The 15,943-nt window shown below is 40.9% G+C and overlaps 1 protein-coding gene across 4 annotated transcripts in view; it reads right to left on the minus strand.

Annotated features, from left to right (window-relative positions):
* The window catches only part of prkd2 (protein kinase D2), a 38,428-nt gene that overhangs the window by 11,526 nt on the left and 10,959 nt on the right, over nucleotides 1-15,943 (minus strand). For all 4 annotated transcript variants that reach the window (XM_036001052.1, XM_036001051.1, XM_031296697.2 and 1 more), the window contains 3 exons: nucleotides 1,599-1,737; nucleotides 1,080-1,211; nucleotides 733-932 (listed from right to left, as the gene is read on the minus strand). In XM_036001052.1, the coding sequence (XP_035856945.1) occupies nucleotides 733-932; nucleotides 1,080-1,211; nucleotides 1,599-1,737 (471 nt within the window). The remainder of the gene's footprint in view (nucleotides 1-732; nucleotides 933-1,079; nucleotides 1,212-1,598; nucleotides 1,738-15,943) is intronic.

Genomic DNA, 15,943 nt, shown 5'->3' on the forward strand with positions numbered 1-15,943 from the left:
TCACTATGTTCACCACATAGTCACTAACTGTGTCTGTCTGGTGTTTGGTGCTGAGCAGGTAGTGTACAGTGTTTTTTTTAGAGCTGCCTTCTGCAGCTTAAGACCACACTATGAGAGCAGTAAGAGTGAACCAAAACAAGTTGTGGGCTGGACAGAAAAACTAGCTGAAACTCTCTTTAAAGCTTGTAAAGCTAAGGTGAGCTGCAGACTCAAATGATAATTCTGTGGAAGTTGAATAGGAGCGACCTCTGTATGAAAATATAAATTATAGTTGCTTTAAACTTATGTTTCTTCTCTAGCTAAATGGTTTCCTTTCTCTTCTGAAATTAAAGTGGATTTATAGGGGAAATCAATCAGCAATCATATTTTTTTGCCTTAATTGAGCTGAATAGTTTACTTAAAGTGTTTACTCAAATTACAATGGTTATACCACTTCCAGAGTAATACAGTCATGCAGTCAGTTTTGGTTCGATTCTGCAAAGGTTTGCACCTTATATGTCTTTGGTAGAAAGAAGTTTCAAAGTAAATTGTTCGGACAGGACAGGACATTGTTTCTGGAAAATTGGTAGTGGTTTAACTGCCATCACAAATGTTTTCATCACGTTTCAGTCTCAACCTAAAACTTTTTAAATCTGTGACTAAACTGGGTTGAAGTGGGTTTACCTAATTTGTGACATCAGCTCAAAGCTGTTTGACCTGACTAGAGCGTTGTGTGCATGAATCCACCAATACCATTTGTGTGTGTGAGCGGATGAGGCTGGTGTCCTCTGCGCACGTGGAGGCCGTCCCTACACTGTACACTGACTCAGTGGTGGAGAGACGCAGGGACTGGCTGCTGCTCAGAGAGGTGGTGGACAGACGCCGTTTCCGAGCTCCACTGCAGTTGTTTGGGATGCTGAATGCACAGCGCTTGTGGTAGTTTAGTCCACATCCTGCAGGGGGCAGCATGGATCAAAAAACCAGGGAGGTGAGTAGAAGAGATGGAGCATATTTGGTGAGTGTTACAATTCATTTCTCAGATAAATTTGCAGACCACGTCATCTTTTCTTATTCACACTTTATCTCCCAATTTTCCTCACCGTCACACTTGAGCCCTTGTCTGACCAGTCCGAACAGCATCTCTCCACAGTGATCACAGAAGGCTGGGGCCCGGTATGAGTGCACGTTGAGTGCATGAGGCCGAATTTGGAAATCTTCAAACGTGGCTGCCGCTAAAAGAGATAACAGGCGTAGAGTGTGGTCACAGTGGGTGTCAAGATACAATCAGACTACTAACTGGGCAGCATAAAGAATGACTGAATGGATGAGATAGAAACAGCATGGAAAATTTGATGGGTTTTCTTCCTGACAGGGGAGCATTAGAGATTAAAACAATGAATGAACAGATTAGGCCAGTGCAAGATATTACCTGTAGTAAAATAAGCAGATAAGGACTGATTACAAGAGTTGTGATGCAGAGTAACAACAGTAATGAAAGGAAGATAGCAGAGGAAAGAAGAAGGAAGGTCATTTAGATTTTAATATGGCTATCTTGTACACTAATGGCACAAGATAGCCATATTTAAAGAGGAGAGAAGAGAAGAGAGTTGGTTACTTACCAGAAAGCACCACCTCCACCAGATCTCCCTCTTGAATGTCACTGGCACCTTTAACCAGTTGCAGGATGTTGTTGGTGGTCGTGTCATGCTTGAACAGCAAAATCTTGTCATAAATGCCATAGAAGCCGCACTCTGGGAACTAGAGAAGATAAAGCATAATGGAAATGTAGGTTAGGAGAATCAACTGCAGAAAAGGCAAAATTTTGATTAACAATCTCAGAAAGAGATTTGTTGGAAGACATGTAGTTACATTTCATATAATTCAATAAAGGGCTTTATATCAGATATCAACAACAAAAGCTTTATGAGTGCATGTGTGTGTTTGCAGATGTTCCAGTCAAATCAACAGTCCACTGAGCTTGACAAGAAAATGCTGCAGTTCAAATAAAATCACGAGTGAGAAGATATTCAATCAGAACCAACCTGTAACTGCAGAAAATAAGCAAGGCTATGACATGACATTTTCTTTGATTTATTTCACAATGTTTGTATATTACATTTTTCTTCAAGACCTAAACATTGGCTAATGTACACAGGGTTTTAACTAAATATGTACAAAATAGCATGCAGCTACTATATACTGTTTCCTAAGACCCCATAAAAGATGACAAAATATATAAAAAGAAAAACATGTTGGTGTTTTGAAGCAACGTGGAGAAACAGGCAACCTTTATAAAAACAGCCCCCATTTCAATAAGTTCTTTTCACACAGAGAATATTGTTATGAATCTAAACAGTGAAAAAAAATACAAAATATAAGGCTATATCAAAATTGATCACTTCAAACTAAAATGCAAAGACAGAGCATTACAGTAAATGACCAGTAATTTAGACCTTGTCTTTGGTAACTGTGCCACACGTAGACAATCTACTCTATCAACTCATCAGTCCTTCTTTAAGTGCAATGCATATTTACTCTATAATATACTCAAAACTACACCAAACATCCTCAACAGTCACTGCTCTGCCGTTTTTTATTAACAATAACCTGCTACAATATCTACTGTAACATTTGGAAACAGTGCAGTGTAAACATGGTTCATGTGCAATGTACAACATGTACATTACAAGAATGTCTATGTGTTATCAAGCATATGCTGTTACTGTATGTCTTCAACTAATTATATCATACCCTGCTATGTAAAGCCACTGGAATATATATCAGCCAACACAAACACACAAACAACCATACACACAACCACACACACACACACACACACACACACACACACACAGATATACAAGAACCACTGGCTGAATCCCACAAATCAAGCAACTTCGTCAATGTGGAAAGCAAGACAAAGGAGAAGCTCTATCCTATCTTCCTATCAGTCATATACAAGTACACACACACACACACACACACACACACACACACACACACACACGTTTCCATGAAGCTCTTCCAACGATATGAGAGTGTCACTCAGAAATCAACAGAGCAAAGAAGGCTGTCATAGGGAAACCCTGCTCTCCTGAATAGTTAATACTGGTTCACTTCAATGGCCACACCACACAGGACACCACTGCCACACACACACACACACACACACACACACACACACACAAAGGGAAACAGAGATAGAGAGGGATACTGTAGATAGATAGATAGATATACTCTGAGGTTCAATATGTGAATATGCCAGACACACTGAGTATGACCAGATGGAGAAGGAAGAGAAAGAAAATGTTTTACACACACACACACACACACACACACACACACACACCTCCCCTTTTTTCTTGCTTGTTGTTGTTTTTCCCATAGTGGAGATCTGGCCATGGCTCTAACAACTTACAGGAAGGGAACCCTGGTCTCCACCTTGGAACCACACAATGACACACATACACCTCCTCCTCATTTACCAACAGACACACCCTCCTTACAAACAGCAACACACACACCCTCTCTTCTCCCCATTTCCCTTCTTTTCTCCTAAATACACACATATGCACACAAGCCTCTCTCAGTTTCCCAACAGGGACTCCACATCACCACATCTGAAATCCAGGCCTGGCTTATACCGCTGCAAAGCTGCACAGCCCCCCATCCCAGCGAGCGGGCTACTGCTACTGACCTCACAGTCAACTACAAGACACCAAAAGCACACTGGTGCCTTTTTTTCAAAATCTGCAGAACATCATAACCTGTTTAACAAACATTACATCCAAAGAACAAATTACAGACACAAGGTCACGCCCAAAAAAAACCATAATAACAAGGTAAAGAGGTGTCAAAGTAAATCCATGCAGTGCAACCACTTAAACCATACATGTTTAGCACACCTATTATGCAAAGTTGATTCACAAACATGGCAAAAGAAAACCCAGAAGCATGATTATGCATGGTAGAAGAGGACAGAATTAAATTAAAAAAAAAGATTTTCTTTAAATTATTTTAAGTTCAGTCTTATATCTGTTAGTGATTTACCCCCAAACCTTTATCCTGTTTCTCTTTTTTTTTTAACAGAATTTTCAATATCTGTGCTTCTCAATACGACAAACTCATATTTTGTTGGTGATTGTAACTCTTAATGTCAATAACACCTTTAATCATGCAACAACTTGGGTTTTAAATATTACAGTCCTACAATTTGGTCCAACATTTGCTTGATCCAACCCACAACTGTGGACACACACTAGACTTAGTGTTTACAGGTTTGGTTTTCTAAACAGTCTCTCCATTGGAGATCTCACTGTTTGACCATATGTGTATCTTGTTTGATAGTTTTCCAGGCAACGACACATCTGTGGTAACAAGAGCCTTGACCGAGGTGTGACGAGGTGCCCAATCTTTCACAGGAGGGTAGAGCCTGACCATGGCTTGGTGAAGAAAGATTTCATATAATACAGTCAACTCATGTGGAATAGATTGTGTGTGAATGTTAAGCATTATTGTTTGATGTTTAGGCTCTGACCTTGTCGTACCCCACAAAGAAGCACCAAGCTCAGCTCAGCAGGGAGTAATGATAATATCTTTCCCCCTTGGGGAATGTAGACTCAGGGCCTATGAGGGATGATGGGGTGGAGGTGCTATACATCAGAATAGCTTTCAGGTCAGCAGGAAAAGAGTGAGCAGAGCACTGATGGATTTAAGTACACCGCCATGATTAAAGGGGCGAGAGAGAGTGACATGTGAGTGAAGCGATGACTCGAGTTGGGCTCTCTGACTACCCACAACTCTGAACAATCCATTAAACACACTGTCAACTGTTTTCAAAGGGGCTATTTCTGTGGTAGTAGTTCCAGTAAAAACGATTTAGTGAGGCTTTAGTGTAGATTATCCAGAGTAACAGGGACACTGTTTCTATGAAATGAGGCTGCTGTTGAATTTTTGCAATTTTTCAATGCTGTGAGCAACACAAATTCCAATCATCTCCATTGTACAGGGGTGGAGGCAGAGATGGCCAGATAAAACCAAAACTATCTGCATGTCTAGATACCACTAGTGGTAGAAGAGAAAATATGTTTTTTGTTTTGTTTTGTTGAACAGACAATTTTACCCCGAATAGACGTCCACAAAAATGTTTCTGGCTTTGGTCAATTAGACGATGCAGATACTTATAAGAAGAGGCTCCAAACTACACCCAGACCAGACCAAGGACTCTGACAGGAGTGAATCATGTAATAACTACATGCATCAGTGCCTGGGATTGCCACAAATAAGACCAACTGCTGCCACTTGTAATTACAAAACACCCACAGAGCCCAGATCAGAGGAGACTCCCAAGTCATTTGTAAGCCCCACGCCGCTGTTTGATGCCAGCCTCTCTGCTATTAACCTTACACTGTTACTGTTACTGCTCACTTCTTTTCCTGAGCAACTCAAGAAACAAGGCAAGTCATATTATCCTGCGCCTTCTGTCCAAAACATGCACAATGTACCGACCGCAACTGCAGTTGCCACGTCTGTGCAGACCACAAGTCTTTACAGCTCGACTGAAAAAGCACAATATCCCAACTCCCCAAAACCACGGTTACCTCAGAGAAAATTACCATTTTCTGCTTTTCTTGGTTCCCCGTCCCAGTTCTCAGTGAAAGTACAGGGTGGGAAGAGCACAAAAGTTGAACAGTACTGCTGTCTGTATGTCAACATGGTGAAAAATGACATTAGTTGTCTTGTAATTACATTTGTGTACACTGTATATCTGGCTGTGAGGGAAGGAGCTATTGTTGCAAGAGCTTGTGTGTGTGCATGTGTGTAAAGTCTGCAGACAAAGAGCTGGCAGTAGTATCATACAGTAGTATAGTGTAGTGTGGTTTGCCTGGAGACAGGGCTGAGTCTCTAGCCAGTTTCTTTCGGTTACCAGGGATCAGGTTGCCCTGCATTGCCTGCACTATTCCTGCAGCTCTTCGGGCCAATGAAGCCATTAAGAGTGAAATGAATTATGGACTACTGTTTTCTTTACCCCAACCACTCCCTCTTATTCTCCCATCACTCTTAATTTCCTCCTCAGTGCCTTGTTTATCAACCTCTCCCCAATATTCTTCTGGGCTGTCCAGCTTTCCTTATCAAAGAGTAGAATCTTACATTTACCAATACAGTATATGTTTTGTGAGCCTCTCTGAAAAGGAACAACATACAAAAGGAGAAAAGGATGCATAAAGAAAAGCATTCTGTCATCTTTTCTGATCTAACATTGCCCTCAATGTGGTCCACTCCCTCTCTTGCAAGCTGATGTAATGTTAAGCTCGGCCAGTGGTGCTTGTCCTCGCCAATGACTTAACTAACCTTTCTTCAAAGGCTGGATGCTGTGTTCTGTTCAGACGTGATGAAATGATTTTCCATCGGATCAGACTGAGCATAAAGCAAAGGAATCTAGAAATCTACACAGTACAATGAGAGAAAGACGATTTCAAAGATTCTTTATTTCCATTTGTTTGTCGTACTGAACTATTTCAGTTCCGATCCATAAACTGTGTTTTTGTTCTTCTTTTATTTACTGTATGTGCCTTTTAAAGTTTAATTAATCGTTTCAGTCATTTTTCAAACAAAAACGCCTAATATTAGATAGTTTCCAGCTTCTCAGATGAACATTTTTGGGTTCTGGACTGCCTGGCCAAAACAATTCATTGAGATCACTGTGGGCTGTAGGAAATTGTGATGAGTATTTTTCACAATTTTTTGACATTTTATTGAAACTTATTGCCACATTAATTGATAATAAAAAGAATGAGTTGCTGCCCTGGATTTATTGCACAGTAGTTACCATAGTTGCAGTCAATATTTATGTTTGTTTTAAAGATTTATTTTATACATTTACATTATTTTATTGATTATATATAAGTCTACTGTATAGTATGTAGAATTTAGATTTATAATTTACATTGTTATTAGGACTATGAAGGAGTCAAATATGATAGCTTATTAGCTTAGGAAGTTTTTTATTTTTTTTAATATCACTTGTTTTGTGTTTAGATCCTTTTGTGTGAGCGTGTGTTTTTAATAATGATGATGATGATCAATGATGATGATTGAGTAATCTGGATAAATGTTGAACATATTGATGTTATTGACAGTAGCAACAGCACACTGAGATCCACAGCAACAAAAAGTGACAGTTGTACTCACTCGGTGTGTACACTACACACTACATTGTTCATCATATCATATCAGCGTGATGTCATGGAACAAGGCTTTTGTGAGTGAAATCTGAGCTCAAAAACATTGTATTCAAACACGCAGACACACACACATGATGCCACAGTGCTGGCTGCCATTTCCTATCCTCTGTGCTCATATTCTCTTGGTTTGTTTACCACCTCTTCAACCACCTCTGGTCATATGCAGTTCACAAGAACAGAGGTAGCGATTGAGATCTTTTGCATGAAGTGCAGCAAGTGCAGACAAAGTGGCAAAACATGCACATTTTAGAAGCATTAGATTGACTTCTTGTAATGATTAAGTGCTCCGAGATGTGAATGAATTGTAATTTTACTCAAGGACAAGCGGGACAAAACTTAAGAAATTGAACTGAAAGGACATGCAAGGAAAGGAACAGCAGGAGGGGCATGCAGGGTTTTTCTCAATGCTTCAGCAACAGGTTAGCATCCCCTTATACAAGCACTGATGCTTACAACACAAGCACCAGAACCGCTGTCCAGTTGAGTCAGTCGAGTCACTTAGACCTTGAGGGCCTGTCAAACGGCTGTGGCGCACGGCTTCCAAATATAGACCCTCTTTATATATAAAGATGCTGCATGTGTGAAGAACACAAAGACTTTTATGTCGTGCTGAGAAAGCCGCTTGCTTCTGCTTTTCATCCTCCCCATCACTTCCCCTCCAGCAGCTCAGCATGAGCCACCTTTGACCACCAAGCCGCACAAAACACACAAGCACGCACACTCAGGCACACACACTCACTCATAATCAGATTGATGCAACAGCTTCAGTGCCATTTAACCTAAGCTGGAGCAGTTTATAGACATGCAGCAAATTTAAGTAGCTACTGATCAACAAAGTAAAGATCAGGCCTGTATTTTGTTGAACGACTGATGGAATTATTCTTATAAAAAGGGTATGTATGCAACCTTACAGATGTTATTTGCTCCATATAGTTTTAATTCTTGTAAGGAAGCAAAATGGCTCAAATAAAAGCAACTTGTACAACCTGTAATGATGTGAATTCATTCGGAGCATGATACTTGGGATATAACTTATACTCTACCAACTGATCTGTCAGCTATTAGGGGGGGGGGGGGGGGTTGCTGGTGGTTTCTTTGACATGAACTTCACTGTTTTTCCCCAGATAAAAGGTAAACTACTCAATGTCCATGACCTAACAAAGAAAGGACTTGTCTTACTGCCTTGGGCCAGGAGCCTTCACTGCTATATTGTTCTCAGTACCATTCTACACACCATATACAGCATTGTTTTTAGTTATTTAGTAGTAGGTAGAAGTAGTGCCAGTGGCATAAGTAAATGTTGTTTTTGTAGAGTTGTCATCACTAGCAATACTACAAGTATTACTGTTACCTCCACAACACAGGAAACTGAAACCTTAAGAATGTGGTTTATAGCTCTTCAAAGGTGTAAAGAAACATGCCTATAAAGACAGACAGACAGACAGAGACACACACACACACACACACACACACACACACGTTTCCATGAAGTTATGAGAGATGAGAGATCAGGAGGCTGTCATAGGGAAACCCTGCTGAGTGATGAGAATACAAAGAAGAACAAAAAACTGCAATATCAACTATTACCTGTATAATATTACTATTACTGTACCAACTATTAGGTTTAAGAGCCATCCAACCAGTTAAAGACTTCCCATGACATGGTCAGCATTGAATGTATAAAGAACTGAAGTTATGAAACTTGAAACTGTTCTTTGCCGTTATTGCTTTATTTTTTTAATAGTGTATTGAAGAACGCCTAGGGGACTGAGATGATACAGAATGACAGGAGCTGGATTTGTGTATACATAGTGCAGTATGTTATAGATCAGGCCAAACTCCAATGATGACAACGCATGATGAACTGAGAATCTGCATGGATAAAATACAAAACGTGCTGTGTGTGACTCAGCTCTATAAACAATGTGACCTCTATAGCCCTACATGGTCCTCCATGCTGATGTGTTTCTGCAACAGAAGCTGGCTATCACAACAGGAACCTGATCCAGACATTTTATAGTCAAGAGGAAACACGCTGCATCCCTCCAAACAACAGACATTGTTTAAACATCCACGTTTTACTGTGTAACAAAGCATACAGCCTCCTCGTGTTCACACTCACATTCTCTAGGATCATGCTGGAGGGTTGTGATGCACCTGTACTGTGTGTGTGTGTGTGTCATAACTACCTCCATCTTTGTTAACATGTCAGGCACGGGACACAAAAAGAACCACCCCACCTTTTCTGAAAGTGATGAAGTGTTTAATGAGGGGTTGCCGTGGCAACGTGCATTTAAAGACGTCAACGCTCTGCCCTCATTAGCTCTCACAACTTGGCGCAAGTTGCAGGAATTTTTCCCTTTGTGCTGACAATGTTAGCAATGGAACAAACGTGGTGATGCCCCGGCGCTTTATTTTTAACCCCAGTGAGGTCACACACTGACGAAGAGATGGAGCAAACAAAAATGCCCTCCCTGTGCCCTCAGTCACCTGTAGAGTCATGCTGGCTTTAAGAAAACAAAAACAAGAACATGTTGTCTTTAGAACACTCACAGCACGCATTAAGTCACAGCAGTGAGTGACAGCTCTGTGCCAGGAGGACAAGGAAATAAATAAGACCCGTGACGTCTGGGTTTGGCATACACAAAGATGGAAAACCCAATGAGGATTAAATAACACAGAAAGTGTGTACACAAGGATGGACAACTGAAAAGGTGAGTGACGTGGTGCAGTTCCCCATGCTCTCATGATAACGTCATGATCTAACGTCATGCTGCCTGCAACACAAATACCCCTGTCATCAGAGGTGGATGATCTGAGGCTTCCTGTTTCTTTCGGTTCATCACCGTCAACTCTCCTCACATAGACACAAACTCAATACACAGACGTAACCACACAGGAGAGAACGTGTGTGAATACATACACAAGTGGCAAGAGGTTCAAAGCTAGTTGAGAGCTTGTGCAGCAGAATATAGTTCATCAATGGAAATAATGAGAATCCATTCAGCATGATCATGATCTTTGCAAAGAGACATTAAAGACCACATGCAAAAGCTCTTCCTGGATTAAACATGTTTCCTGTTGAAACCTGATACTGGGGAAGGACATAAGTGTAAACTTATGGGACATATATTGGGGCGGTAAGGGCAGTTTTATTTATTGGAGGATAAAAATTGGGCGTGCAGGTCGGTGTGCCTGTCAAAGCCCAATGACTTTCCTACAGTAAGCATGGCAGAGAGATAACGTAAAGTGTTTGCATTGTACATTGGTCGGTGTGTAAAGGTATAGTTTCTCAGGTTCTTAATAATGAGCATGACTTATGTTTTCCCGACTCAGATGTTCTGTTTGTATTAGTCAGGTTTACATTCCTGACCTGCTGGTTTCTACATACCAGAGATAAGTGTAAACCTGCGAGACTAGAGGGGGGAGTGTACACACAACACAAAATGTAACAGTGTATTCATAAATATGCATACACAAATGCATCACCACTCACACACACAAACATGTATACCTAATAATTTTACAGTGGAAAAAAAAAAATCAAGCACATGACCCAAAGAAATACAAACACACACACACACACACACACACACACACACAGTGCATCTCACTATCTTTGTGGGGACCCGTCATTGACATAATGCATTCCCTAGCCCCTTACCCTAACCTTAACCATCACAACTAAATTCCTAACCTTAACCCTTACCCTCACCCTAACCATAACCATAACCTAATTCTAACCCTAATCCTAAAACCAAGTCTTAACCCTCAAACAGCCCTTTAAAGTTGTGGGGTCCAGCATTTTGGCCCCACAAAGCCGTACGGACCCCACAAGTATACTGTATTCCCGGTTTTTGCACCCCATGAATGTAGTTAAACAAGAACACACACACACACACACACACACACACGGCCGTGGCAAATTTGACATGTTTTCTGAATAGCACAAAGTACCTTGAGTCCAGGATAGATAAAAATAAGTGGTCAAAGGTTCAAATGGAAAAGAAATGGCGGGATGGTGAAATGTTATTTATGCTATGAGAGCAGGTAGATCAATTTCAGATCAGAGTACATGACAGTGAAAAGACAATTAATCATACAGTTGATTGAAATGGACAAAGTTCATAGAAAAGACTTGTACAGTGGTTGAAAAAGTGTGCGTGCGTGCGTGCGTGCGTGCGTGCGTGCGTGCGTGCGTGCGTGCGTGCGTGCGTGCGTGCGTGCGTGCATGCACATAGCCAGAAAGTGGAAGAGGCTTAGTCTCAAGCAGGAGCACAGGGACAAAGCGTCTCATTCTGCTCCAGGCATCAAGGAGGACGGGGAGGTAACATGAGAGCCGTGACCAGGCATGAGAGAGGGGTCTGGGGATAAAGGAGACACGCACTGCTATTTTGAACCAGCCTTTGTTGCTAGCAGCTCCTGTCTCCATCAGCCCCCATCCATCCTCCTCCACCTCTCTGTCTTTCCTTGGCTCGCTTCTGAGCAGGTAAGCCGATAGGAACCTTGGATTCAAGCCACTCTTTGCGATGAACAAGTCACTGATTCATGACAAGAGGGAAAGACAGAAAACAGGCCTTCATAAGCGAAGAGACAGCAAGTCTGGGTGACGAGTGAAGAAGGGCATAAAGATGGTTGGAAACAAACTTATTAAGCCAAGAAAGTTAGAGAACCGACAGGAAATTATGAGGGATACAGCCCAAGTAATTAAAAAAAAAAATGTGTAAAGGCATATTTTCTGAAGTGATATTAAGTGTGTTGCAATCCAAATACTGTATAAATCTTCAGTTGCTAAAAAGAAAGTGAAAATCCATATGTTTCCATAAGCTACTGTTTCAGAAACAGTTAAGAAGTTACAACAAGACACAATACAAGAACTCCATTACTGCCTTGCAATGTGCAATGTTATGGCACATACTGTACATGTACTGTTACATTTGGTAATTTTAATTTGGCATATTTAGGTCTACTGTGTGTTTAGCTGTTTTGTTACTGGAGCAATACAGGATATAAAAGGAGAAGTAAAAGCAGGTCCCTCATTATCATAATTTATTTCCATCATTCATTTCCATCACATGTTATCTTTATCAGTTCACCAACTCTATCACTGTTGTTGAGCAGAAAAACATTTATCTTAAATGTTTGTCTCTGTGCAACTTCTAAAAGCACATATTTGCAAACAACATACTTAGAAGCAAAGAACTTATGTAAGAAAATGTAAGATAAGATAAAGTCAGTACTCCTTCAGGGCCATACTCTGGATAGAGTGAATGTTACAGACTAGCTTGGCCAGTTGTTACATGTACCTTAATTAATAAATTGTCGCCGCAGAACTGACAGAAATGAATGTTCTTATTTACAGTGACAATCATGTTGAAATAGGAGGAAATGAGGGCAGCCTAACTTCTCTGCATGACTGCTCAGGAATTATACTGTGACGATCCAGTCTCCCAAGCATTTGCATCTGTATTGACTCATATCACATCAGAAAAATTCCCTGTATTGGTAATGGTGTCTTCAGATCTAATGGAACACCAACAACAATAATCAAATTAGTTATAATTATAGAAACTGAGAAAGACTTATGAAAACACAGGTGCTTCAGAGGCTTGTGGTGACATCCTGCTACGTTTACATTAGGGGTGCATGATATATCGACTCAATATCATTATCGCAATATCACGTTGCGCAATATTATATTGAAAGGGGTTGCAATATTTGCAATATTTTGTTTATTTTGTGGAGCGCTGCGTCCCGTCCGTTGGCTGTGTGGCTTACTTGTGTTCGATTTAGAGCCCGCTTGAAACGCTATAATGATCATGTTTCATTGGCCAGTTACCGTGCCACTTGCACATGTTAGTACACGTCAGCGCACGGGTCCACTACGTGACAAACCCTATGTAGCGCACCACGTGTGTGCATATTTCGAGAGAGTGACAGCGTCAGTGAAGAAATAGAGAGACAACAAAATGGAACGAATCAGAGAAGCGGAAGACAAGTTGTGTCCTGTTCTCTTTATTTATGTTATACTGTACAACCAGTAAAACATGTCCTGTTCTGTAGATATGGTCGTTATTTATCTATTCATGTTGTACCACTCCAATATGACAGTCAGTTGAAATAAACCTTGTGTTGTAAGAAAACTTGTTTTATTTGTTATGAATCTATTTTGATGCGTTTTTTTCCCCCCATAACTTTTGTAATTTTATATATGTTTAAAAATATCGAAATTAATATCTCTATCGCAATATTCATAATCAATATCGCAATATCACATTTTGTCAATATCGTGCAACCCTAGGTTACATATTACGAGACTTTATTCCAGATATAAAAGAGATACTTTTTTCGGCACACCACACTGATTCGCTCTGCCCTTTATCCCTTTACTACCAAGGTTAATAATCATCTACTACTTGATGGATTAACAAATCTACCTTAACAAGATTAAACCACAAACGATTGGCCATGAGGAGAACCTTCTCCATGTGCCAAGAGTGCCATTGACACACAAACACCACAATAGGCACATTGTTGCACTCTGAGTCATCCCCCTTTTCTTTATGCCTGTTCCCCTCTTCTCTCCACATGCATTCTTTCTCTCCCTCTTTTTACTTATCTGCTCTTTCATAGGTGTGGCATGGCTTTAGATCCTAATTGAAAGAAGGGGGGGGGGGATGCTGGAGGCTATACACTGAACTCAGTCATATGAAAAACGTGTGGTTACATTTATGGAGCTGAGCTAATTGTAAATCCACCATCGCAAACCATACTGTATCTTGTCTTTTGCACTGTACAAATACTGTATGCACACAGACAATTGCACCATTTTTTTGGTATTCTGCATAACTGCAACATCTACATGACTGAGCATTAAAGCAAGAGACAGATTTTGTTACCACAGGATAGAGTCAGGCTAAATGCTTCTCCCCGTTTCTAGTCCTTGTGCTAAGCTAAGCCATGCATCTTCCGGTTCTGGCTTGATATTTAATGGACAAAATATGAGAGTGGTGTCAATTGTCTCATCTAACTCTTAGCAATTGCAATTCAAGTTCAAGAAAACTAGACTTCTACACCTCCTCTTGGCTCTGCATCTAGGCCTTAGATAATCTAGGCCATGACGCAAGACTTTGTCCAATCAGGTCATTTCAAAGAGAGAGTGAGAGAGAGAGAGAGAGAGAGAGAGAAAGAGAAAGAGTTCCTATTGGCTGTTCTGCACATGAATTGCCTGAGCGACAAAGAGGGGAGAAGGAGAGCTGCAGGAAAAGGGCTCACGGCATGAAACAGGGCTGAGAGTATAAGCTGTGCTTGAAGTATTAAAAGTAGTAATTGAGTTCATTAATTATTCTTATGTTGTATGTAAATGAATTGTGATTATTACATAGCACAGAATTAAAGTCATTATGGTGAATATTCAACCCCATGTTGAGAACTAAAGGCCTAACTGATGGAGACATTACTTTTCCAGTTGCTTCGTCCACTGACCAGTCTTCAATATTGATGTCATGTGTTTATCTACTGAGGTAAGACTGTGGTTTTGCCCATTTCCCATCATAACTGAGCATCCCCTGAATGCAGACACACACACACACACACACAGGCACCTCACCATGTGTCTGGGCCACACTGCACACTGTGCCCCAGACAAACCCAACCCACACTGTCAACCATCACACTGAGCCCATTGTCTGCGGTCTTCCCAAGAACACTCTCACTCACTCACTCTCACACACACACACACACACACACACACACACACACACACACACACACACAATCAGCAAATTGTTTCGGGACCTGTATCGATGTAGCTCTGTAGCTTTGTTATCTTTTGTACTTCAATATCTGCCTCACTTGAAATTATTGTTCTCTGCTGTTTAATGGCAGTCACTGTGTGCATGCGTACGTATGTGTGTTTATCTATCCTTGATCTCCAGCGCTCCCCCTCCTCTCAAAGAACCCTGTGTTGGGCAGTTTCTCTGACATGAGAAGAAATTCTCTCTAACTGGTACAAACTCTCCACATGCCACCAAATGCTGCTCAGCTCTGCTCTGCCGCCCCCAATTGGATTACGGCACAAAACCGTTTTTACCGATGCTAATCGGCAGATTAGTATCATAAGGTCTCCTTTGCTAAGCGCAGGAGAAGGAATGCAGGGGTCCGAGAAGCCGAATGGGCCCTTGAAACACATGAATGACAGAAAATGTTTGGTCAGGTCGGCCTTTAAGGATAATTCTGCTTTATTACAACTTTGGTCTCATTTTACTAGTTTTGGCCATCATTTCTACTGGTTATGAAAACATTGTACAAAAAAAGAATTGTTCTGGGAAAACGGCAACATCACTACAATGGAATCTAATTAGGCAAGACACACAAGTTGTGTCGAAAATGTCCATAACCATCCCTCATTGCACAGAAAAACAGTGTGCACTGCTTGGTCCACAAAACTACACCAACAACATTTATATAGCCCAAAATCACAAATTTGCCTAAAAGCAAGTGCAGTCCGTTAAATCCCTGCAACCACCTGAAGGCAGCAGGACAGATGTGTTGATAAACCTGCAGCCTCATTGGAGATGTGCCACAGCACAGCAGCTGTCCACTGTGTTTACCTTGATTAAATAATGTGCAAATGATACCAGGCTGCTACAGAAAAACTCCATGCAATAAAACTGAAATACGGATGGATGCAGTCATATAAACGGCTTCATCAACATCTT

This window comes from Sander lucioperca, chromosome 5 (genome assembly GCF_008315115.2).
Source record: "Sander lucioperca isolate FBNREF2018 chromosome 5, SLUC_FBN_1.2, whole genome shotgun sequence".
Classification (NCBI taxonomy): domain Eukaryota; kingdom Metazoa; phylum Chordata; class Actinopteri; order Perciformes; family Percidae; genus Sander; species Sander lucioperca.